This window comes from Micromys minutus (genome assembly GCF_963924665.1).
Source record: "Micromys minutus genome assembly, chromosome: 18".
Lineage (NCBI taxonomy): Eukaryota > Metazoa > Chordata > Mammalia > Rodentia > Muridae > Micromys > Micromys minutus.
Window position 1 is genome coordinate 14,426,555 of NC_137953.1, and position 25,872 is coordinate 14,452,426.

Consider the following 25,872-nt stretch of genomic DNA (forward strand, 5'->3'; position numbering starts at 1 on the left):
GTTTTAAAACCCAGGGTATATATCTTTCTTACACACATATGCATAAGAAATAGGTGTAAAATAGTAACAATAGATTGAGGATCATGGGTGACTCTTAATTCCTTCAGGTTTTTATTTCATAGTGTCTGTTGCTTATATGGTACTTATATGAGAGGAATTCACTCAGGGACAGCAGTTTGGCAGTCACCCTCTTCTCCTGCATCTGTTCTGCCTCATCCTCACATCTGCCTTCAGGGGGAATGCTAAGGAATGCTCTCCAAGGACTCTGTGTTTGTAAAGTCTAAAACATGCTGGTGATCCCAGGAGCACATCCAAGTCTAATGTTTAGAAATGGGAGAGGGCCTGCCTACAGCTTCTCTGATGTTTGAATCGTATCTGTCAAACTTCACCCTCTGCTGTCCAGGACCTGAGGAAATTCCACAAGAACTTCACAGTGATGGATTGAATCGCTTTAATTGGGTAAAAGCCACCCCCCCCCCCGTCTCTTGCAAGAAGAGATCTCTGAAGTCAGGTAGTACTTGTGGCTTCCTGGCGGCGCCATTTTACACAAATTTCTCTGAAGGTCTGGGCTTGCCTCCCTGTCTGACTTGGGGCCTGAAAGATACACAGGAGACCAGCCATCATTGTGGAAAGAACACACCCACACAGACACACAGACACACACCCTCAGGTTTTGGTTTTTTTTTGTTTTGTTTTGTTTTTTTTTTTTTTTTTTGATGGCTCTGAGAACTTGTCTCTAGGCATTAATGAGTGAATCACCTCAGCCATCCTTCCCTTTAATTCTCAAGGCATGCAAGGAGGGGCCTGCGCTGCTCAGGAGAGGCTAAAGACCCTGCCTCAGCTCACACAACTCTCAGACAGTGCAGCATCTGAGTCCAATTAGGCTTCCTGGAACCTTCTGGAGTCCCCGGAGAGGTTAGAAGTGGCCTGATTCTTATCCCTGTGGCCCAAAATTGAGAATCCAGAAGGGTGTGAGGTGCACCGTCAGGCAAGCACAGTGCTGAGCTTGAAGTGACACTAATAGTGGATGCTATTTCAGGACCTGGTAAGAGACCCAAGCAGTCCTGTGACTGTCTAGGAAGCTAATTTGCATAGCTCTGGGGTTTTAGGGCATAGACACGCCTTTTTTTTTTTTTTTTTTTTTTTTTTTTTTTTTTTTTTTTTTTTTGCATTTCAAAACGAGAGTATTCAGGAAAAGTAAGCACAAAGGTTTTGTCTTGCTGGAGCAACCAAGTTCACTCCAGATCCCTGAAAACAATGAAACCCTTTCCAGGCTTTTGACTCTCAGCTCTCTGCACGTCCCCTGCAACACAGTTAGACCACCTTCTTCTGTGATCCTTCCTTTTCTCAGGAATGAATTCCAATACTTCACCAGCTTTCTGCTTCTCCTTGTTCAGGGACTGGCTGGGTCCTGGTCCTCTGCCACCAGGACTTCACTGGCATGACCTCTCTCTGGGAAAGATACCCAAACCACCAGCCATGCCACTGGGACCACGGCTGCCCAGGGTGAGCAGACCTACAGTTCAGAGACTTTACTCACCGGGGACACTTGCAAACACGCCTTCTGTTCCCTAGACGAGGGAAAAGGACGAGTGAGTGAATACCCCTTGCAGTCTCCAGATACCGTTTCAATAGCTTCCTCTTCTCCAGACCTTTGAGACTCAGAACACTTCAGACTTGGAGTGAACACTACTTTGCCTACTCTTACTTACCTCAAGTTTCAATTAAAAATAAAACATGTTAGCTAGGCTGTGGTCACCCATGTCTTTAATCCCATCACTTGGGAGGCAGAGGCCGGTGGATCTCTGTGCGTTCTAGAGCAGCCTGGTCTACAGAGCGAGCTCCAGGACAGCCAGGTCTACACAGAGAAACCCTGTCTCCAAAAAGAAATAAATTTATGAACAAAATAAAACATTTAAAATTTGGTTTGGGGGGCTTATGCCCCAGCAGTCCCAAATGGAAAGAGGCAGAAGAATCTGATCAAAAGTTTAGGGTTATCCTTGGCTACCTAACTAGTCTTAGGCTAGCCTAGACAACATGAAATGAAACCCTTCTTTGGGGAGGAAGAGGCATTGTAAGTGCAGATGTGAGTGGATCTGGCAATCTGTAGACCTGGCTGGTGGTTTGTGAGGTGGGATCAAGGGCAAATCTCAAGCCAGCCATGGTTTTGACTCAGCCTTCTTGTGCCCCGGTCTCAGGACCACATAGGCAACCCTCCCTGATGTGCTTAAATTATCCTGGCTGTGCTAGTTGCTGATTTAGCTGCTCCTGGTGGTCTTGGAATAGCGTTCTGTTCTGAAAAGTTCGCAGAGGGTGGGAAGATCAGCGGGGCGGCCCTGCCTTCAAGAAAGAACCCACTGCATCTGTCCTACAGGTCAGCAGGGATCCCCCCACGCCCCAACCTAAACTTAATCTCTCACGAGGACTGTCTGGAGAGGGCACAAAGCACAGACTCCTCCCCTGAGCACAAAGCATCTCCCCCGGGGACTCCCCGGGACTTACTGCAGAGGCAGATGAGAGTGATGACCAGGGACAGCAGCAGGAGCGCGCAGAGTCCAGCCAAGGGTGCCCAGATGTAAATATCGCAGGCGAAGTACAGTCCCATCCCCTCCACTGACAAGATCCGAATGAGTGGAATTTAGAAACCCGCTGGGACAGCCCCCAACCCTGCCCAGAGTGCGTCTCCCGGCCCAAGTCTCCCTCCAAGACCAGGATTTTTTCTGGCAAGTAATCCCCCAGGCTGTCTGCCCACCCCAATCGCGGACCATGCGGCCGCCTAACCTGAGCCACTCGCCCCTGGCCGGCAAGCTTCTGGTCGCACGGGCCGGTATGTCCCGGTAGGGGGCACTGGTGTGGGAACTCGCGGCACCGGCTTGGTGGTAGTAGTAGAGTTCACTGCAAAAGCAACAGGGTGCCCGCGGGTCAGGCTGGAGCTGTGGGTGCACCAGACCCTTTGCGCTTAGATTTTACCCAAGAAGGAGCCCTTCCTTGGCTTTTAACTAGAGGAAGAAGGGCCCCCTGGATACGTGCTGGGCCAGTTCGCTGCTCACCTACGCCGAGCCAAGTGTGATTTTTTTGGGGGGGGGGGGGCAACGCGTCTAGATCAAATCAATCCAGCAGCTGCGGCCCTGCACCAACCCAAAGCTGGAGTCTGGAGCCAAGAGGGGCAAGATCAAACCTACGTCCAAACTCCATCCAGATCCAGGGCGTTAAAAGTCCCACCCAGCACCTCAGCCTCAGTTTTCTGGTCTGTAAAGTGGGGACAGCGTAGAAGGCCCAAGAGATTTAAGAAGAGAGACTCTGCGTGTGAGGCGTGTTCAGACATGACCCCTAAAACCTAGGGGAAGGGACCTCCGCTTCCAAACCTTTCTGAAAGACCGGCACGAGAGGACTGAAGTACATCACCGAGTTGCTGGTGACTGAGCAGAAATAGTAGCCTTGGTTTTCCTTGCGGAAGTTGCTCAGGGTGAGGATGTACTTGCTCTTATTGATCTTATCCTTCTGGACAGAGAACAGGTTTGGATCCAGACTATCATCCAACTTCTTCGAGGAGCTGCTTGATGCTAAATAGGCGATGAAGGTGGGCTGCGGGAGTGCAGAGCTGGAGTTCTGGAAGAGCCAAGAGCATCCTTGCGTAGCGGCCCACAACACTTCGCATGTCATCTCCACCTTCTGGCCGAAGATGGCGTCTATGTTCTTTGGTGACATTCGGAACTCTCCAAGACCCTGGACCCTAGTGAGAACATCTGCAGGTACCACGTTAGGAGGCTGAGTCGGGAGTCCCCCGAACCCTTGATTGCGCTCCAGCCCTGCCCTTCCCCGATCATCAACTCACCCAGCAGGAGCAGGTTCAGCGACAGAAAGCAGGTCACCCGTGAGGCCATGGTGTCTTGCTCCCTGCCAGCACCTTAGGTCAGGCTAGGGCTCTAGGGGAGGGGCCCAGGAACAGGGAGGGGGTGAGGGGGGTGTGGAGAGTGGGAAACTCCTCCCTTAGTTTGCTGCAGACAGAGCTGATTTTCTATTTGAGGATATGATGTCACCCAAAGTCCCCACCAAAGAGTGGGAGCCTTCTTTTCACAGTGATCAACTTTTAGGGGCCTGGGGACTCAGAGGTTGGAGCTTTGCAGAGCAGGTGGGGGCAGATGAAAACTGAGATTTGGGGGAAGAGAAAACGCTTGGAAGGGGGCCCTTGGGAATTGTTCTTCTTCGAGAACGGCTGAAAGGAGAAATATTAAATCTTAATATAATATCAGAGTGACAGGACAGGAAGGGAGAGGTCTTGGGTAGCCCAGGCTTGCCTCAGACTCACTTCACGGCAAGGGTTAGCCTTGAATTCTAGGCCCTCCTGCCTTTCCACTTCTTTATCTGTCTTTTTGCTTCTTGCCTGGAGGCGGAATGGAAAGAGAATTTGTAGGAATTCCAACAAAGCAGACCAGACATTAACCAGAAGGGCCTTACACCTCCCATCAAGGGGACCGATTCGCAAGGGGGCAGTTCAACGGCAACCTTGAATGGTACTCTTAGCTGCTGACAAGTGTCCTTCCCTGGCCTCCCACCCAGCGCAGGGGAAACTCAGTCTCATCGCTTCTTAGAACCATGGCAACAGCCTCCACACCAAATTCTCTCCAATTAGATGATCTAGCTACATACTTTGAGCATCATTCTTACCCAGGGGATCTGACAGTATCATCCCATGACCCGCACAGCTAGATAAAAACAACTCCCTGACTTGGCTGGGGACTAGCCCTCGGGTAGGTGCTGGCTCCACCCAAGTCACTGTCCCTGGCTTTGCCATGCACCTGCACACCACTGTCTCACAGACAGATGTTTCCCTCCCTGCTTACCTACTCCTGCATTTCCAAGCTCTTGCTGCTCTCTGTGTGGCAAATGCCAAGGTCCCTGTCATCTGGGTGGATCTTGGGTGCAGGTATTTAACTCTTCTCTGTCCCTGGCACACATATACTTCATTCCTTCTTGCCCACTACCATCCTGAAAACTGCCAGTCTCAGGGATGTGCTTTCCTCTTGACTGTCTACGGCTCTCACTTAGTGAGGTTTTCCACTGAGAATCCCATACAGGGTGCGCGTTGCTGCTTGCTTTTAGTTTGAGGCAGGTTGCCTGGCATTCTCTACCTCACGTCTGAGTTCTGCCTGGTGGCAGTCTGTTTACCGTAGCCTCCACAGCGCTGGGTATAGCCCCCAAGTCCAGCTTAAACAAGCAAGGCAGGATGGTATGGGTCCCTGATGTTACATCCTAACCTGTGTTTACTGAACTGCACCCCTCTGAAGAGGTTTGCCTTTGGCTGTTGTTTATGTTTGATGACAAGATCTCAACTCTGTAGCCTAGGCTGGCCTGGGACTTATAATGTGGTTCAAGCAGGCCCGAGTTCATGCTAATCCAACTGCAACAGTCTCCAGGGTGCTTGGATTACAATCGTGGGCCACCAAGCTTCATGTGACTGATATATACAAACAAGTATTGGGTGAGCTTATTAAACTGTTTGGTCTCAATGCTCCTTGCTCTAAAAATATCCAAATGCTGACTCTGACATCTTATGTTTAGAGTTGTTTAAAGTGTAATTTAATGTCGTTTATTATTATTCTGTGTGGATGTGTGTAGTATGTGTGTCTGGGAGGGGACATACATGCCACAGTGTGAGTGTGGAAGTCAGAGAATAGCTCCGTGGAGTCATTTCTCCCACCTCTACATGGCTTCTAGGGATGAAACATAGGCCAACAAGCTTTCATGGCCAGCACAGTACCTTCTGTAGCTTCTAAGATGTTTTTTGTTTTTTTATTTTTAAATCACCAGAGTGATATATTCCTGAAAAAAAAAGTTACATAAGGGGCTGGAGAGATGGCTCAGTGGGTAAAGTATTTGCTATGCAAGCATGAAGTCCTGAGTTCGGATCCCTTGCACCCATTGCCAGGAGAAAGAGACAGGGGACACCTGAAGCTAGCTGACTAGCTAGACTAGCAGAATCAGCGAGCTATGGGTTCAACTGAGAGACTTGTCTCAGTGTGTAAAGTGGAGAACAGTCAGAGGAATTCACCTTGGGCCTCCACACTCTTGAGTGTGTGCACCTGCATGGGCACACATGCGCACATAGAAACATATAAAGTTTAAAATGCCTCACAGTACAAGAGTAAGTACAGAGAGAGCCCCCTGTCTCATCTCTCCTTATTGCCCTCAGTTCTTCAGGTGAAACCATGGTGACAGTTTTCTGGGCACAGATGTTTATCATTTCAAATCATTTGTTATGGGGGTAGTGTTACAACCATCTATTTTCAGTTTTCTTACTTGATAATAGAAGGAAACGCTGTTCACATTAGCCCCTCATTCCTTTACAGAATGCCTTTCACATATAAGTGGGGTTCCTATTTTAAATAATTATTGTGCCACCAAGGCTGTGGTGTGAAAAGATACGTCATTCCTGATACATTGTATCACTGAATTCATAAAGGGCACATAACACTTACCATTTACAAAAGATGCATTTATTTATTTAGTGTGTGTGTACACTCCAGTACCTCAGCACCATAAGTCAGAGGACAACGTATGGGGGTCAGTTTTCTCCTTCCATTATGTGGGTCCCAGGGATTGAACTCAAGTTGTCAGCAGGTCGCTCTCACTTGTACCTCACACAGTGCTTTCAAGTGGAAGGTGAGTGAGTTAAAGAAGGGAAAATACTGCCTGTGTCTATAGGCGTATGTATAGTGTATATGTATGCACATAGTGTGTATGCATGCTTGGATGTGTATGCACATTTACTGTATATGTAGTGTGTGTATATATTTGTGTGCATGTGGTGTGTGAGTGAGTGAGTGTGTGTGTGTGTGTGTGTGTGTGTGTGTGTGTGTGTGTGTTGTATGTGGCTGGCTAGAAGGACACAGCGCTTCTCTTACCTTACATGAATGAGGACAACAAGGAAGCAGGTAGGTTAAGCAAATTTTGCTTTACATGACAATTTCCATTTTACCTTGTCGCTGCTCCTCCTACAGGAGGAGGTTCACAGGACCCTGCTGGCCAAAGTGTACCATCAGGAGAACACGAAAGAAGATGGAAGAACACAAAAATATCCTTTCAGTTATGTGTATCTTCAGAACCAGGTCCCCAAGTATGATGATGGGTAGATTTAGAGTGAAAATGGCCACTCGATTTCAATCTCTGTGAAGTAAGCTATAGCTAAGGTAGGGGTCTTCAAGTCTTGCAGCTAAGAAAGCTCAGCCATAGGGGTGCCATTTGCCTTTGTACAGAGCATCATGGGAGGTGAGGGTAAGCCAAAGCAACATGTCAAAGCCCCCAAAGAGGTTCTGTGACCCCAATAATATTTTTCACAGAAGCTGGCGGGTTCTCGATGTTAACCACGACATCCGCCCTGAAGCAGACAGCAGAGCTGATCTGACTGCACATGTTCTGAGATGGCTGCTTTCTGTAGCCCAGGTGTGCAGGCTGGGGTTGTGCCTATCCCTCCTAGCAACTGATCTCCTGCACCCATCCTGTGGTACTCACATGGGGTTATTCGAAGAAAAGGGTAGCACAAAGAACAATGACTGTGCCCTGTCACACAAGTGTCTTTCTCCCGTTTTTAAAGGACAAATTTCCACTATGAATCCCTGGCTTGCCTGGAACTCCCTCACTGTGTAAACAAGGCTAGCCTCAAATCCTCAGGGATCTGCCTGCCTCTGTCTCACCAGTGTTGAGGTTAAAGATATGCACCACCATAGCTGGCCCTTTCTTTCTTACTATGCAATAGAATAGACAGTAGTCGCCCCTTGAGCCGGTCTGAATGAGAATAACCCCGCAGGCTCATTTCTTTGACTACTAGGTCACCTGTTGGTGGAACTGTTTGAGAAGGGTTAGGAGGTGTGGCATTTGTTGGAGAAGGTATGTCACTGTGGGAAGGCTTTGAAGTTACAAAAGATTTCCCAGTGTGTCCTTTCACTATTTCCTCTTTGTGGATCAAGGTGTGATCTCTCAGTTACTGCCCCAGTGTCATGCTTGTCTGCCCATAACTCCACTTCCCATCATGATGGTGGTGAACTCCTGTCCCTGTACACACACACACACACACACACACACACACACACACACACACACACACATACACACACACTATATTTTAATTCTAACATAGTGGTTCTATTTCTATTTCTAGTTGAGGGATCTTCTGATTTTTACAGTAGTTGCATCAGTTAGGAACCAACAGCAGATGAAGGTTCCCCTCTCCCCACATCCTTGGTGGCATTTGTTGTCATTCTAACTGGGGCAAAAGACAATCCCAAACTAATGTTAATTTATATTATCCTGATGGCTAAAAATATCTTCCTGGTCATTTATATTTCTCCCTTTGAGAACTCGGTTCAGTTTTATGAACTCATAGCAGTTGTGGTTATCTGCCCAAGATCAAGCCAGTCAACAATCTAGCATAATGGGGGAGGGGCACTTGCTTGAGGTGCTGTTGGAAATTGATGGCAACTAGGGGAGGGATAGTCAGTTTCTTTAGGGGTGTGGTCCCTGGTAGGTTGACCATGTACCATGGATGATGACCCCACACCCAAGTGCAGCATTTATTAGACTCAGTCTGTTACTTAAAAAGGAGAAAGGACATGAAGATGAGAAAGAAGGAAGAGGATGTCTGAGAGGAGATGGAGGGCGAGAGGGGTGGTGACAATATCAAAATAGCATTGTATACATGTATGAATTCCTGAAAGAATAAACATAGCTATCGAAGGACTCAGGATGTAGCTCAGTGGTAGAGTGCTCACTTAGTACATGTGAGATCCTGAGTTCAATCTTCATACTACACCCAAATATATCATACATGCATGTGTGCATATGCACACACACACATATATACACGCACACATATTTTCATGCATATACACATGTATGTATACATATATACATACATATAAATATATTCATAATAAAAAGAACAATCTCGCCACCTTCATTTTTATTTTCCCCCACCTGAAACCCCCAAGTTCAACTAGATTGCTTTTAGATCTAGCCTGGGTCTTTGTAATGGTTCCTGAAATGATCTACTTACCTTTATTTTGATCTCTTCCAGTGAAAATCTCCTCATGCTAGCTCAGTACATGGGACCAAGAAGGTTTCCCATGGAAGCCTATGAGAATGTTGGCTGGTCCTAAATGCTGCCTGTGAGGCTCTGAAATACCCATCCCATGGCCCCATCTCTGCTCTTTCCTATTTGACCTCTTCACTTTTCCTAGGGTTGGTATCTATCCCTCCAAGGAGACTCTGCCCGCTTCTGCCTCCCCGCCATTGAATGTACTAGTCTCCGCTTGCAAACTCTTCTTCAAGACTCAGCTTAAGCAGTATATTGTGGTGCACGCTTCTAATTCTAGCACATTTAAAGTAGAGGCAGGAGAATCAGAAATTCAAAGTCATCTTCAGCTACTAGGAAGTTCAAGGCCAGCCTGGACTATATAAAAACCCATCTCAACCAAACAAGACAAAATAAAGCAAACACCGGACCAATGAGGCAGCTTTCCTGAAGGAATTGTGCTTTCCCAAGTTCAAGCTATAAAGACTATGCACATCCCTCTCTGTATCGCCTGAACCTTGAGCACATCTGGACTTCCCTACCAGACCCATGGCTCCTTGAAGAAGAGACCTGATTGGGTTCAGATTTATACTGGGCACCATACCTGGTCTTCAAGAAATATTTATTCAGGAGCTGAAGGCCAAATGACTAAGCCTGTAAGATGCTTGCTACCAAGCCTGATGACCTGAGTTTGACCCCTTGGACTCTCGAGTTGTCCTCTGACAACATGCCGTTTACATGCATGCCGTGTGTAGAAGCACCTCCTTGGAAAGTCTGATGACCTCAATTTGACCCGGAGCCCAACACTGAAGGAAAGAAATGGTTCCTTGAAGTTGTCCTGTTGGCTTCCCCATGTGCAGGGTGGCAAATGTGTGCACGTGTGCACACACAGTGCAATAAATAAGTAAACAACACAAAGTGAAATTTAAAAATAGACCACTATTGTGTTTGCTATTTTTTTATTCTTGAAAAAAAATTGGCAAAAGTCAAAGGACTAGTGACTTGTAACAAAGCAACTGTTTATATGTCAGACTAAGATTGTCAGTGCTCACACCGCATGGTAAGCAAAGAGAGGGACATCACAGATGCTAAACTCTGTTGTATGTATTTCCACATATGTAATCATGGCCATAGAGACTCTTTTTCAGGGCAACCTTAAAACATTCAAGTGAACACTAAAACCAGCAACAACAATCCACTCCTGCATCCAACCAATTTGACACACAAATATATCACTTGAAAAAACAAAACATAGCCCTGGTTGGAGAGATGGCTCAGCGGTTAAGAGGTTAAGAACATGCATTGTTCTTATAGAGGACCTGACTTCAGTTCCCAGCACCCACATTAGGCAGTTTACAACTGCTTGTAACTCCAGCTCCAGGAGATGCCTCCAAACTCAGGCACACGCACATACACACATAAGTAATAATAAAAGTGTCCAAAAGTCCACAACTTATAGATAGCTTCCTTTCTCTAGGCACATTCTTCTTTCCTATACCACACATACACAGCTACTTAGTGTATCTTGTCTGACTCTGACTTACTTCACTGACATAATTATTGCAGTAGGTTAGTTTTTAAAGTCACCACGAACCGTGTAATTAACTCCTTTTAACAGCCAAATTGAAGACTTGTAGAAATGAAGTGGAATGGTTGAATTTTCATGATATATTTTAACTGTCAGAATAGAGGAAACTGATGAAACCTGGACCCATTTCCCCTTTATCCTCACATTATCCTTTTAACACCAGATGCATGAGATACTTCCTACATGTCAGGCAGATATGTGTGGATCGGCCATTTTCTGTGGCAGTACTGTGGTTTGGATATGGAAGGGGCCCCACAAGCTCGTTGGTTTGAACACTTGGTCCCTAGCTAGTGATGCTTCCTTTGTGAAGGCTGTAGAGCCTTTAGGAGGTGGAGTCTTACTGGGCGACATGGGGCATTTTGGAAGGCCTTGGGGTTTTATAGCTGGTCTCTATTTCTTGTTCACACTTTGCCTCCTGACTGTGGATACAATGCGACCATCCAACTTCCTGTTCTTGTTGCTGTAGCTTCCCTAGCAGAGTAGATGTGAACCAAGGTAAATCCTTTCCAAAGAAAGATAGAGAAAGAAAGAAAAGAAGAAGGAAGGAAGGAAAGAAGGAAGGAAGGAAGGAAAGGTAGGTAGGCATGATTACGGGCAATTAAAATTTCAATTGTGTTATTTACTTGGCCAAGAAGTATGGCTTTTTTTTTTTTTTAGCAGAAACACATATTACATGAAAATAGACTTCTATAGAGGAGGTGAGGTGAAATTTCTGTGTTCAGAACTGGACGTAATAGTGCTGAGGCAGGAGGATCAGCTCAAGACCATTCTCAGCTATATTACATAGTTGAGTTTGAATCTGACATGGGATGCATGAGACTGCACCCCCCCAAAAAAAAAACATTTTAAAAATCTTATATCAAAGGAGATGAAAGGGATAAAAATCCCCCAAAGTTAAAGATCATACATACTCTGTCTTTTTAATGGATGATGGTCGAAGTAAGGACACATACTGCTTGTGGGCTACAGGGTTGCTCTTGGGGTTTCATTTTAAAAGAACAATGCTTATATTGGGAGTAGATTCTTTCTGATGAGTAAACCTCTGATGTGAAGCTAAAAATCAAGTCTAATAGCAACATTATTCACAAGAGCTAAACTGTGAAAGCAATGTCCATGCATGGATGAACAGACAAGCCGAATGTGGCATAAGAAATACACTTCAGGGAGCTGGAGGATGGCTCTGCAGTTAAAGGCAAAGGTTGGGTTCCCAGCCCCCACGTGCTGGCTCACGACCATCTGACGTCCTCTTCTGGCCTTCAAGGGCACCAGGCATGGATGTGGTGCATCTACGTACATTCGAGCAAAACACCCAGATGCATAAAATAAAAATAAACAATACTGTTTAGCTTTAAGAAGGGAAGGTTTTCAGAAGCTTGCTTCCATATAGATGAACCTTGAAGACATCTTGCTAGGTGATGCGAGTAAGCTCCTTCTGTCTCCAGTGTGATCAAAGTCAGCCAGAAACTACTCGGGTAGTTGCCAGGCACGGGGTGGGGATGGGGAGTTACTATTCAACAGCCCAGAGTTTCACTTTTTCAACAAGAGAAGTGCTTCTGAGAAGGCTGTGGCCATTTGTGAAGCAATGTGAATTGTTTGCTACTTACTATCCAAGTTGAAGGCAACAATAGCCTTATCTTGCCACAATCTTTTTCTTTAATGAATATGTGGTTGCATGCTCTTTCAAGTTTGAGGCAAGGGGAATCAAAAAACAACAGGGTTCTGCAGCAACTACTGCTGTCTATTCATGCATTTCTTTTTTGACAGATCTTTAAGGGCCGGTTCTGATTTTTACTGGTAAAATCAACATTGTAAGGAACATCTTTGCCTGTGTTACCTAGAATGCAAATATAACATTTTCTCGGGCTGTGGATGTAGCTAAGTGAATAGGATTGTTTGCTTGAGATACACACCTGTGATCCTTAGCAGCCGGTGAACTGGGCATAGCAGCACATGACTGAAATCCCGTGATGGGAGAGATGGGAGCAGGAAGATCAAAAGTTCAAGGCCATCCTCGGCTACAGAGAAAGGTCAAAGATCAGCCTGGACTACATGAAACTCCATGTTAACTGAGGGAAAAATGAGATCTCTTGGAGTTAGAGAGATCACTCAGTCCTCTTGTAGAGCATCTGAGGTCCACCCCCAGCCCACATCACATGGCTTACAACTGTAAGCCAAGCTCCAAGGGATCTGTTCTTCATAGGCATCTGAGCACTCACACATGCACACACACACACACACATACACACACACACACATACACACACACACACATAGGGGCACACATGCATACACTCTTTTTTAATGGTTTATTTGTATTTTGCACATTAATGTTTTGCTTACATGTTTGCATGTATGTCTATGTGAGAATGCCCAATCCTCTAGAACTGGAATTACAGACAGTTGTGAGCTGCCATGTGAACGCTGGGAATTGAACCAGGGTCCTCTGGAAGAGCAGTCAGTATTCTCTAACCGCTGAGCCATCTCTCCAGCCCCACACACGTTTTTTAAACAAGGAATTTCTCTGAGTGTTGGGTTTGAAAACGAGTGAACCACTTGAGGAGTGTCAATCTGAAGAAGAATGCCTTCCCTGAAACTTCTCTTCCCCTCTGGTACCTGTAGGTATGAGTCTCTCCAAGCAGTGGCATAAGCGGACTCCCAAGCAAGCTGTGGATGAACACCTTACCAACACACGTGTCAATGTTCAGTCTTTCAGACCTCTGTGTGTGTTGATACATTCACTGCTGGGATAAAACACTCTGACTGAAAGCAACTTGAAAAGGAAAGAGTTTGTTTGGCTGATACTCCCAGCTCACAGTATCCCAGAGGAAAGTCAGGACAGGAACTTGAAGCAGAAACCATAGAGGGATGTGGCTTGAAGGTTTGCACCCACCTCTATATTCTGATACTTTTCTTACGCAGTCTAGAAACCCCCTGCCTGAGGCTGGCCCTGCCTACCATGAGCTGGGCCCGCCCACATCAATCATCAATCAAGATCATGCCTCATGGACACGCCCACAGGCCAATCTGATGGACGCCATTTCTCAATTTCTGGTTTCTCTTTCCAAGTGGGTACAGGTGGTGTTGAGAGGGGCAGCTAGCTAGACAGTCGGTATTTCACAGTCTGAGCTTGCACCTCTCCCGTTGGCTCAGGTATAAACGGAGTACATTGCCACTGTCTGTCGCTAGTGCACCCTTCCTATTCTACAAATCACCTCTTTGGGTCCTTTGCCCACTGCTTGGTGGAGTCCCAACAGGATAACAGGATCTGAGGAACCTTCCTATACTGGATGTATATATGAGTATGGATACACCTTCCATATTTAAATTTCTTAAAATAGATTTTTTTTCTTAGCCTATAGCCTAGGTTGTCCTGGAAGTTGCATCGTGTTGAGATTACAAATTAGACCCACCATGCCCAGTTGAAAGAGGAATTTTATTGGTGTTTAGTGAATCTGGTTTCTTTCCTAACAAGTGTACCACAACCAAATGAGTCGTCAACTTCCCTTTTAATTTGATAGTTGTCCTGAGTTTTGCCAACAAAAGCACTGGTAAAACAGTACCGGGAAAAGAGCATGTGCCTTGGCATGCACATGCGCCTTGTTTTAGCCTTTCTTTTTCTTTTGTGGTGTGGGAGGTAAATATTGAAACAGATTACTCCAAATGAAAACTTTTCGAAGTCAATGGAAACTTTGTACTTTCTAATCCATGCCGCTTGATCTGGGCACTGGCTAAGGAGGCAGATCGCAATTTCAGTTTCCTTTCCTCATCTTATACACTGTGACCTCATTCCTGGAAAGGGCCAAGCCCCAGGGAGTTTCCGAAGGGATCTGAGCAGTCTGGGTAAGACAGAGGGTGCAGCGAAGTGAACTTGGGGGAGGTGCACCTTGTTTTCACTACCCACCAGAGCCCATGGGCCTAACTCTTGCAGTCTGAAACCACACATAGAGTACTTCTTCTCTGGGAGACTCAGAGAGAGGAAGTTAGAAAGGAAAGTTAGAATAGGGATGAGGAAAGATCAGGGGCTGCTCCTCTTTCTTCCCCTGATCCCAGTGGTCCATCCTCCTTTGGTTGGTGTGGAGGGAGAGTTTCTTGGGAAGCTCTCTTTATGTTTCCCAGTTTAGCTTCTGCATTTTTTAATGAAGGGTCCTTTGGGATGTTCCTACAATGGTCTACAGACAGAGCCACGACTTTGAGCCTTCACATTGCCCCGGATGCAGCTTCTTAAGAGCAGCATGTGGAGATGTGGTGGTTCTGTGCTGATCACTCACGTGATTGGCGGTCTTCTGCACTGAGAAACACTGGAGCAAAGAGGACAGCCCCAAGAGAACACGTGGTGATAGAATAAAATGCCCAGCTCCTTTTAGGTGGACAGGAACCCAGCCAGACGGCTCCAAACCATGTGAGAGAAGCGATTGGCTACCAGAGACAGAAACAATGCCCTGGCAGACTGGAATGTGGAGCTAAGAAAGGGTAAAAGCCTACCTAGCCAGGTGGAAGGTAGGGAGTCGTGGCTAACAAATAGCCCACTCACTGGTTGGAGAGATGAGATATGGTTACAACAGCCAGACAGAGGAGCTTGAAGGTCCATTAGGTCTTTGGGCTGGCCTTGGCAAGTTTTAAAATACCCACCTCGGTGGGTGTAGAGCCTCGATTCCCCCCTCCCCCTACGGTACAGGAAATTTTCTGTTCATAAAAAGCCCCAAAGCAGAGCCCCTAACACTTACCCTACTGCTGCCCCAGGGGACAGTGTTGCCCCAGGGGACAGTGCTGCCCCAGGGGACAGGCCTGGCAGTCCGAAGCTGCACTCTCAAGGTAGAGCACAGCTCGCAGCACCAAGGCAGAAATTGGGACTTAAGGGGAGGCGGGGATAGAAGAGAGGTATCACTGGAGTGTCCTGATGGGTTAGGGGGTTAGCAGATCAGAATGTTGAGGTCGGAGAGCACTCAGGGAAGATCCAGGCCAACGCTTTTTCATTTGAGGCAATATCTAAAATAGCCCGGCTGGCCTTGAACTCTACGTAGCCGAGGTTAGCCTTGAACTCCTAATCCTCTTGCTGGATCAAATGTTGGGATTATAGGTGTGTGCCACCATGCCCTGCTTTCAACATCATTCCTTTTAAGGAAACAGGGAAGGTGTGTGTGTGTGTCTGTGTGTGTGTGTGTATACAGTAGCACAGTGGTAAAGGGGAAGAATATATGAAAAATACAAACATTCAGGGAAATGAGTATTCTACCAAGTTACCCAGTGTCTACCATGCTGGTCATTGGGCTTGAATAAAAGCACCATCAGCCCTACATGGGCTGTGTTGGATCCATATTGGCAATCTGGAGTTGGGCTGGGGAATAAATGGGGAAGTGGATTTCCCAACTCACACAGAAAAGCAAAAGTGATACCCAAATTGTCACAAAATGGATGCTTTGAAGACACAAAACTGCTGGGAGCTGATGTGAGAGGAGTTAAAGTGTTGGAGATGAATATTCCAGTTTTAAAAACATTCTTATGTCTCAATTTTGGCCAATATCCATACTGTCTTTCTGAATCTCCCAGGAATAATTGAGTGCTATTTCATTAATTTTGCCTAATTAGGTAGGCATTTGGGCCCTATCTATTTATTACACAGTAATTTTGAAATATTCTACACTTTCAATCTTGGTTGCTTATTCTAAAAGTTATTAAAAATAAGTTTATTATTCATAAGTAGATAGATTCACCCTCCTCTTAGGTCGAACGTAGCCTCCCACAGGGCAGTGCTGGTGACACTGGTCCCAAATCAGACTCTGGCTGGTAAAAGAGCAGCCTGGAGGCCATTTTTTCTTCCTGGGAAAGCAGATCTCATAAGGCAGCTTCCCTTTTACCAGGAACCGTCCTTAACCCGCCCTTGAAGGTCAGCTATGGAGGGCAAGCACATCTAGTTCTGGGCCAGCCAGATGGCCTGAACCAGCTCAACCCTCCCACCCTGCTGACTGCCATATAAAACGCGCTTTCTTTTCTCCCATTTTGCTTCTCTCTGCCTTCCTCCCTGACGGCCTTGGGAGTTTGACCCTCAACAAATCTTTCCGTCTATCTGCGGAGCTGTGGTTTCGCGGCGCTCTTGCGTGTATTGCCTTTCATCTATAATTTGGTTACTTTGTAGTCTGAGGTTATAGCTATGTTTGTCCTTCTGGAATCTGAGGGTTTTGACTAATGGCTGATTTAGTAAATAACTTTAGCCATAGTTTTGCACGAGTGATTGGGTATGAAATTTTGTATATTAGGATAAATATATATATATATATATATATATATATATATATATATTTAATTTAAAAACCCTATTTATTTATGTATTTATTTGTGTGTGTGTGTGTGTGTGTGTGTGTGTGTGTGTGTGTGTGAGCACTCACATGGTCAGAGGACGGCTTGTGGCAGTCAGCTGTCTTTTTCTACCAGGCGTGGCAGCCAGTGCCTTTACCTGCTGAGCGTCTCACTGGCCCTGTGTTTTTTATTTTATTACTGGAGCTAATTTCTCAGAAAGCCGTAGGCTTTCTTTTTTTGTTATTTGTTTGGTTTTGGTTTTTAGAGACAGGGTTTCTCTGTGTAGCTCTGGCCGTCCTCAGACCAGGCTGGCCTTGAACTCATAGACCTGCCTGCCTCTGCCTCTGCCTCCTGAATACCACCACTGCTCAGCAGGTTTTCTTGATAAATGTTTGTAGTTTCCAGGCAAGGGTTTTAAATCATGTTCCTTGTGGGACGAGAACGCTCAGTGGGCCTAGAGTCCAAACTCATTTATTTCGGTACCAAGAAGCCAGAAAACCCTGTGTCTTCTAACGTTTGCTTAGAAGGAAAAAAACCCCACAAACTCAGACTTGCCTATCGTAATGTACTCAACAGAGAGAAAGAGTGATTGTAGGTTGGAGAAGAGCCTTTTATGTGTCTCTGTTAAGAAGGGCTTTTTAAAAAGACATTTTACTTGTTGTTCTGACAAGACACCAGAGAGTTTAAGGAAAGGGTCTGTGTTGTGGCTCACAGTCTGAGGCCATGATCGATCACGGTGTGGGAAGGGGAGGGCGGGGGAGCTGGAGGAGTCTGCAGTAAAAGGCAGAGAAGGGAACACGGTGACCAGTTCATGTCTTTTTCCATCCTGGACTTTGGCACACATTTAGAATGGTTCTTTCTTCCTCAGCCAAAAGCTCTTTGGGAACAAAGAAACACACACACACACACACACACACACACTTGGTGACTGTAGCGTCATACTCAGTTTTAACACCATGCTTAGTCAGGGTGAATGTCAGTGTGGAATACACAAAGACGGTCTGTGTGGGTTGGAGAATGTTTCATCTGGGGCTGGTGGTGCTGTCTGTCCCAGCTATAAGTGAGGCCGAGGCAGGAGGAAGGCGAGTTCAGGCCTTCCTGGATTGTACAGTGAGTTCAGGAGCAGCTTGGAAGACTCACCCAAGGTTTGGCTCACATAAAAAGCAACACGAGGATTCCAGAATGAGCCTGGGGCTGTAGCTCAGTTGGTGGAGAGCTTGCTTAACATGAATGGTTTCTATGCTCAGCATCACGTAACCAGCCCTGGGAAACGGAATCAACGGCTCCATGTGTGTTCGACCTACTGAGCTATAGCCCCAGCCACACTGCATACTTAAAAATAAACAAACAATAGCCCAGTATAATCGAATTTAGTTATGCCTCTGTGCTTTATATTGTCGTGCCTTTCTAAGTGGCCTTTTTCATCCCCGCCTCCCCATGGGGTGTGTGTGCCATTTGAAGTCAGGAATCTTCCTCTCTGACTTTCAGTCTTACCCATCAAGGTAGATCTTGCTGAGGATTCTGCCTGGTTTTACAGTTAGATCACAAGGTCCACACTCAGCATGTATGTGTCCGAAGATCCAAATTCTGGTCCTCACTTCTGAGTGGCAAGTCTTTTAACTACTGAGTCATCTCCTTAGCACCTCTCTCTCTCTCTCTCTCTCTCTCTCTCTCTCTCTCTCTCTCTGTTTCTCTGTCTCTCTGTCTGTGTGTGTGTGTGTTTCTCTGTCTCTCTCTCTGTCTCTGTCTCTCTGTCTCTGTCTCTCTGTCTCTCTGTCTCTGTCTCTCTCTGTCTCTCTCTCTCTCTGTCTGTCTGTCTGTCTCTCCAGCAAGTGTCTTGTATAAACCACTCAGCCTCTGACTTTCTGACTCTAACTGCTTTGAATTACAGACTCAACTACATCGTCTTATCCCCCTCAAAGCCAATAACCCCACGCTTTTATAAGGCTACACTGGCCTGCTCCCAGGTTCCTTTCCACATTCACGAAACCTGTCAATGGCCCACTGAGCTCTGTCAGATGCCCGTCATAGTCAGGTCAGGCCGCTGGGGCTGAGTCCTAGCTCTGCAGCGTGTTATTAATGCTGTGTAATTTCCAGTATGTCCTGGGCCTTTCTGATCCTATTCCTCATCTGCTGAATGGATCTCAGATACTTGTCTCATTTGGTTGGGAGGAAAGGAAGCAGATTTCTGGCAATGGTACAACCCCAAAGCCTGTAGACTTTGCTGTTCCCAGCTGTGTGGTGCTGTAGAAGCACAAAGGGGGTCTTGAGTCACCCTCTCATTGGTTTTTATATTTCCTCTGCCTAGGCTGGAACATGCTGTGGCCTGCTGTAACCTCAGAAACATCTAGAGGTAGCAGAGGCAACCAAGGGGCCTCAGAAGCTGAAAGCAAGCAAGAGGCATTGTTTGAAGCTAGTCGACCCCAAAGTGGAACATCCACTCTTCTGTAGAAAACACCTCCAGAACCCTCTAAAAGTCAGTTTCACTTTTAACAAGACCCCAGCTCAGCCTTGGGTGATGGGAGAAGCTCCCACATAGACAGGTCTCTCCAAATAGTGCATCCTTGGGTGGCTGGGCTTGTTCAAAAGCCTCTACTCCCCGTCTGCTTCCCCTTGGATGTGCTTTTCCGACTCTGTTCCTCATGGGAAGGTTGATGCTGGCTTGGGCACTGTGTCAGGCTCTGTCCGTGGCTTGGATCAGGGCCCTTGCTTCTCCAATGTTGGGTTAAGCAACTCCGCACAATTCATTCCTTGGATTGTGCCTCGAACTGTCACTCCTTGACTTGTCCCTGAGGGTATCACAGCACAGAGCAGCATTTTGGGATCCTGGGTTTTGAGTTCTGCCATGTTTACAATATAAAAGCACAGACCCTCTGCTTTTGCTCTGTGAACACATTGGTCTGTGTGCTCAAAGTAAGGGTGTCCACTTGAGAAATGAACACCCTTTAAAAAGATTTTGCCAATCTATTCAGAAATTCCACCAAACTGTATTAAGACCCCACCTTACTTATGACCAAGAATTTTATTACAAAGGGTCATGGGTCATCATGTTAAAAGGAATAAACCAGACTTGGAAGGTGGTGCCGTATGTTTGTGCCCATAGACAGAATCTGTATTTTAAAAAAGAAGGAAATATATAACACGAACATGGGAGGGGTCTATAGAAAACAGGAAGGATAATGGAGGACATGAAGATGATCCAAGAACATGATACAGGGCTGGAGAGATGGCTCAGTGGTTAAGAACACTGACTGCTCTTCCACAGGTCCTGAGTTCAAATCCCAGCAACCACATGGTGGCTCACAACCATCTGTAATGAGATCTGATGCCCTCTTCTGGTGTGTCTGAAGACAGCCGAGGTGTACTCATATACATTAAAACAAAACAAAACAAAACAAAAAAACACAAACAAACAAAAAACAATTCTTAAAAAAAAAAAAAAGACACCATGTGGGAATCTGTCACTTTGCACATTTGGTCATTTATAAATCGGGGGAAGATGCGGCAGTGGAGTTCCCACTTGTAACACACATGGTCAGTGTCCCAGAAAGCAATCTCATATCAGATACTAACAAGCTGTAACTTAGGACTGGCAAGATGCCAGCAGAGGTAAAGGTACTTGCTATGCAAGGCTGGTGACCTGAGTTTGATTCCCCAGAACTCACATAAAGGAGAAAGGACAGAACCAAGGCTATAAAGTTATCTTCTGGACTCCACACAGGTGCCCCAGCATGCTTGCACATGCATACGTACCACCATCCCCCACACAAACAAAATCCATCATGCAAAGTGGAGGAATACCTTTTAAATATCACCCCCAGAACACAGGTAACAAAACCACAAATGGACACATGGATTCTTTCAAACAAATTAGCTTGCTTTTGACAGAAACAGTGACAAGACCGTCTGCCTGGAGGGAGAAAATTACTGCAAAGAGTCCATGGGGGGGGGGGTGAATATCCGAAGCAGTAAGAACACAACCAATGAGCAAATGGTGGCCCCATGCCTGCAGCACTGGGCCTGCGGAAGCAGGAGGACCAGGAGTTCAAGGTCATCCTTACTTGGTGAGTTAGAGATCAGTCTAGGATACAGGAAACTTTTTGGAGGGGGGGCACCTATAATCCCATAATTTATGATTATACCAATGAAAAGTTATGTGTGTGTGTGTGTGTGTGTGTGTGTGTGTGTGTGTGTATGTATGCCAATCTATTAAAATATTTGCACCCATGTGCCCAATCCCAAGGTGAACATCTGTTGTACTGGGTGTCATCTTAGGCTCAGCCAGAAGGGAGGCAGAAGAGGAAAGCACAGAGACATGAACTTTACTCCAAAAGAACAGCCAGCCGACTTTTAAACATTACCGTGAAATATTAGAATTATGAGAACATGTATGGAACTGTGAGATGGTTATGGTATATTTTATAAACACATGCATTCACGATGGTTATGATGATGTGAAAATGTTTTTAAAACATAAGAAATAAAAGTGTCAAGATGTCCGTTGCTCTTTAGTTTCTAAACTATTTCTAAACTCCTACAAGTGATATACAATGTATATTATTACAATTACTGTATACATTTTCTTTCCTTTGAGACAGGATCTCAGGTAGCTCAGGCTGGCCTTAGACTGGTTAGTAGCCCACAACAACTTTGAACTTCTTCTGATGCCCCTGCCTCCAACCTGCCCAGCGCTCTCACCACCATGCCTGATGTTTATTCTAATTAATTGAAAAGAAACTTCTAAATGTAAAGATAATTCACAAGAAGAAATAATGTATATAAAGGGAAGAAAGAAAGCAAAGAAAGCTTCTTGCCTTTCTGGAGCTTTGCTGGTGGCAGAGGGCTCCGCCCACAGAGCCCTCGTGGCTGGACCCTGGAGCAGTAGTCCAGCACTGCCCGGCTTTGTCTTTCCCTTCGTTCATAGGTTGGCACACAATTCGAGAGTTATTTGGTGTTTGTATTTAAACACACTCATGGACTAAGCATCCCCTCCACTGTTAAGCAAGTACCCCAATGGCATTAGGCTCAGCTCCCTTCTAGTGCACAGTCACCTCCATCCACCACAGATAAGATTCTCTTCGTTGTCTTTTTATTTTTTTTAAGAGTTTGGGATCTTTACTGTCTTGGAATGTCCTTAGAAGGCTCTGTCATTGAACAGGTGACAGAGTAAAAACCCCGGAGTCCTTTCTTTAACAATGAAGAGGGGAAGAATGGGAAGGTAGGAACTACTCAAATTTCACCTTCTTTCCTTGTGGCTTGAAGTCTCTGCCTCCTTGTCTAGTGCCTCAAAGCTCTTCTGCCTCCAAAGCCTCCCTGGCCTCTCCCTCCTCTGCCACTTTAAACACAGCACTTGGTCCCCTCCCCAAGACCTGGACACCACTATTCTCTTTTCTGTTCCCATGAATTGACCATTCTTCATTCACAGAAGGTGGAGGTTTTTTGGTTTTGTGTGTTTGTGTGTGTGTGTGTGTGTGTGTGTGTGTGTGTGTTCTGAACACTTTGTATGTGTGTGTTCTTGTGTGCGTGTGCTCGGAGGCCAAAGAATCACCTTGAATGTGGTTCTTCAGGAATGTGGTCCATCTCTTTTTCCAGTTTCCTCCCTTCCTTCTTTCCTTCCCTCCCTGCCTCTCTCCCTTCCTCCCTTCTTCCTTTCCTCCTCTTTCTTTTTGTCTCTTGAGACATGGTCTCTCATAATTTCCAGCTCTCTAAACTACAAACTCAAAGTCATCAAACACTGACTGGGGTTTCTGATCTCTGCTGAACTTGTTTGTTTGTTTCCATCAATTTGGCTTCTGAGTATCTTCCTTCTGTAAGTAGACTATTATATTTGCCAAGGTAGATTTGTAAAGCTTTCTGAAGTTAAGGATACGGCTGAGAGGCAGAGCACTCACTGTATGAAGCTGTAGGTACAACGCAGAGAAGAAAAAGAAAAGAGGAGAGAAAAACGAAAAAAGAAAAGAAAAGGCTGATGTAACCTGTACCCCTAAAAGTATAAAAGCTGCTTCTATTTGGGGTCACCTTCCAGTCAGTCACCTTGAGGGACTAATTGAAGGTCAATTTTGATGAGCTGGAGATAAACCTCTTGCTTTTGAAAAAGAAAGAAAGACAGACAGAAAGAAAGAAATAGAGAGGAAAAGAAAGGAGAGATCTCTATAAATGGGCTGTGGTTAGGTCTAAGCCTGTAAGCCTGCCATCCTAGTTCAGGACTGACCTGGGACACATAAGATCCTGTCTCTCAAAAAAAAAAAAAAGAAAGAAAGAAAGAAAGAAAGAAAGAAAGAAAGAAAAGAAAGAAAAGAAAAAGAAAAGATCCAAACCAAGCCTGAGCTCTCAGATAATAAGGATCAAACCCTTGTCTGCCTTTATTTTAAAGGTAGTCCTTGTTGGATGTCGATGTTTGTTGTGCACTCATGATGTGGGTGGGTGCTGTGCTGGGTTAAGTAGTACTCAAGCAGGACAGTGGGACAGAGCTCATGGGAAAAGGCAGAGAGGGAAGAGTGTGCCCGGGAAGCCCTGGACACTTGCAGGGGCCTGGGGACTAATTAAGGTGATGGGTGTGTCTGCCTTTCTGTGCTAGTTCCCCTGCCCCAACAAGCACAAAGGTGTGTGGGGTGTTGTAGGGTAGAGAGCTGCCCTATATAGCATCCCCACAATAAAGGGTGCAGGTGTGCAACTGGGAGCTTGGAGTTGGGGGGCAGAGGCTCTGCTTGACTCCCCTCAACTCTGGGAAGGCAAACTACTCTCTCCTCAAATGTCCCTCTCAGCCACTTCTTAGGCCATTATGAACTCCTTTGGGAGTCTGGGACATGATGGAATCTTGGTCATTTCAATCTGCCTCATTTGAATTGGTAGCTGTCACGACAAACCCAGGCACAGAGAGACAGAGGCTTGCTGTCCCTGTGATTGTGCTAGAGTCAATGGCTTCCCTGGCTGGAGGTTCATGGACATATGCCTGGTGGGAAAAAGCATGGCAGGTAGATGCCCTGAGTTCTGTGACCTGGAAGCCTAGGTTAGCACCTGCTCATTTTCCTATTGGCTGATGAGTTGCCCCTGAAACCACAGGCATATAAAAGGGAACCGAAAAGGAAAAAAAAATGTGCCCTTAACATCAGGAAAGAAATGCTTTACCTCTCTTCTCACTTGAGTCTAAACGGTGCATATGCCAAACGGTAGTTGTAGGAACCTTTCAGAAAGGCTGTCCTGACCTACTCACTTCTTGTTTATCCTTCATCCATGTTTCACCATCATTGCCTCACAGTGGCAGGCTTCATGGCATAGCACGTGTCCGTCAGCCATCCACAAAGGCATGCAACAAGAAGTAACTGTACACCCCACCCTCCAGGAAAAGACACAAGCATCATTTGGTCCTGAACCACAGCTCTTACTTGAATGGAGTCATCTCTGACTGGAGCTTGTGGAGGGAACCATCCCGGACAGCATCCTCTTGCTCCGATGAATCTGGAGACAAAGCAGGTCCAGGCACCCTTATTTTCGGGTGGCTTTTCGAAAGTGTCATTATCATATGTTAATGTACCCCTGAAAACCAGGGAGGAAGTGTGGTCTTGGGAGGTGTTCAACACTGCCGGTAAGAGGACCTGAGTTTTCTTTCTAGATCTACTCCTTCCTCGAGGAGGCCACTTGAACTTCAGCAGAGGAGAGGGCATCACCACTGCAGCTTAGCTAGACAGCGACTCCTCCCTAGGTGTGCGGCCAAGTGATGGAACTTTGAAACCAAATTTGCTTCTCAACAATGAGCAACTCTACTGAGCAAAAACCCCAGCAGTAGCCCATTAAGAACTCTGAATGTCCAGCCATGGGCTTTCGACCAGGTTCACAGTAGCAGACATGAGTTCCTCACTGTAGAGAAGGCCTTAACTCCAATCAGAAAGTAACTGGTTACTGCATAGCACCGTGCCACGATCACACCCGTGGGCATATCATGCCTAGAAGGTTGGCAGGATAGCTCAGAGGGTCAGCAGCTGAGTGAGATGTCTGTGACAGTTCTCCCCTGAAAGCCTGCACAGTGCCTTCTGGCTCTTTGAAAGCTATCGGGCAAGGAGGAAGCCTCCAGCCGAGTCCTCCCATAATTCTTCTACGCCCTGCAGCAGAAACATTCGGCGTCTCAGTGATGGGGCCTCATCAACTACTTCTAGTGGCAACCGTGAACCGTGGCGATACCCTAAGTTGTTTGGGGGCGGGGGGAGGCAAAGATAAACTCTCAAATGTGGACTTCCTTGAAAACAGTGAACTATTCTGAGAAGCTCGAGAAACTACTGATCAGTGCACATGAGCAAAGTTAAAAAGCAGCAGGATTTCTGGGTCAGGGAGCCACCCGTAGGCTTTTGGGGAAAGCAGGAGACACAGCAAGGATGGCAGGAAAATTAGATGAATTACCAGAACTCAGCTACCCAGAAAGAATTCTAACTCACCCTCTACACCCTCAGCGTAGATGCCTTCTCATGGTACCGGCTCGGTACAGAGTGTGGCAATTAAAAATAGCCACTTTCCCGGAGCAGAACAGGCACAAGACTGTCCCCACCAAAGCAAGGTCACCCTCCTTTCTGTACAGGGCTGGAGGCTTCCTGGAATGGGCTGTATGGGGTGACATTACAGCTGGCAGACTGGGAGCTAGCCTTAGCAATGGTCACATGTGTGCACATCCCTGTGGATTCCATGGTAGCAAAAAGTTCACCTGGGGACGTTGGCCAGAAGGACAGTTGAGTGGAAGCTACTGGTGGAAAGTGATTTCCTCGTCACAAGAGGTAGTCACATGGAGGATGCTGGCAAGAGTGCCCGTGGATTATTTTAGGAAGTTGAACCTAGCGAATGGTTGGTTCTTCTAGTATGAGGACCTATACTCTGGATTAAGGGGTACGTTAGGTACACAAAGAGCAGAAAGTGCCTGCTGGTGGCTTCTCTG

At 46.2% G+C, this 25,872-nt stretch overlaps 1 protein-coding gene across 3 annotated transcripts; it reads right to left on the bottom strand.

Moving 5' to 3' along the window:
• Positions 1-475: 475 nt before the first annotated feature.
• Positions 476-25,490, bottom strand: CD8A (CD8 subunit alpha). Of its 3 annotated transcripts, none has more exons than XM_080932303.1 (9): positions 25,382-25,490; positions 24,338-24,410; positions 4,310-4,384; positions 3,836-3,897; positions 3,366-3,746; positions 2,782-2,895; positions 2,503-2,613; positions 1,541-1,571; positions 476-594 (listed from the first exon to the last, which is right to left on the bottom strand). In XM_080932303.1, the coding sequence occupies exons 4-9, from the start codon at positions 3,882-3,884 to the stop codon at positions 543-545; spliced, it is 738 nt and encodes a 245-aa protein (XP_080788429.1). In that variant the 5' UTR covers positions 3,885-3,897; positions 4,310-4,384; positions 24,338-24,410; positions 25,382-25,490; the 3' UTR covers positions 476-542. The 3 variants fall into 3 exon arrangements, with proteins under 3 accessions (XP_080788429.1, XP_080788428.1, XP_080788427.1); XM_080932302.1 differs by having other exon boundaries at positions 3,836-3,926; XM_080932301.1 differs by having other exon boundaries at positions 3,836-4,216.
• Positions 25,491-25,872: the final 382 nt, after the last annotated feature.

Coding starts and splice junctions, on each gene's coding strand:
- CD8A (XM_080932303.1), bottom strand. CDS start 3,884: ATGGCCTCACGGGTGACCTGCTTTCTGTCGCTGAACCTGCTCCTGCTG. Junction 2,896..3,365: donor CGTGCCGGTCTTTCAGAAAG/GTTTGGAAGCGG, acceptor TTGCTTTTGCAG/TGAACTCTACTACTACCACC. Junction 1,572..2,502: donor CACTCTCATCTGCCTCTGCA/GTAAGTCCCGGG, acceptor TCCCTCGTCTAG/GGAACAGAAGGCGTGTTTGC.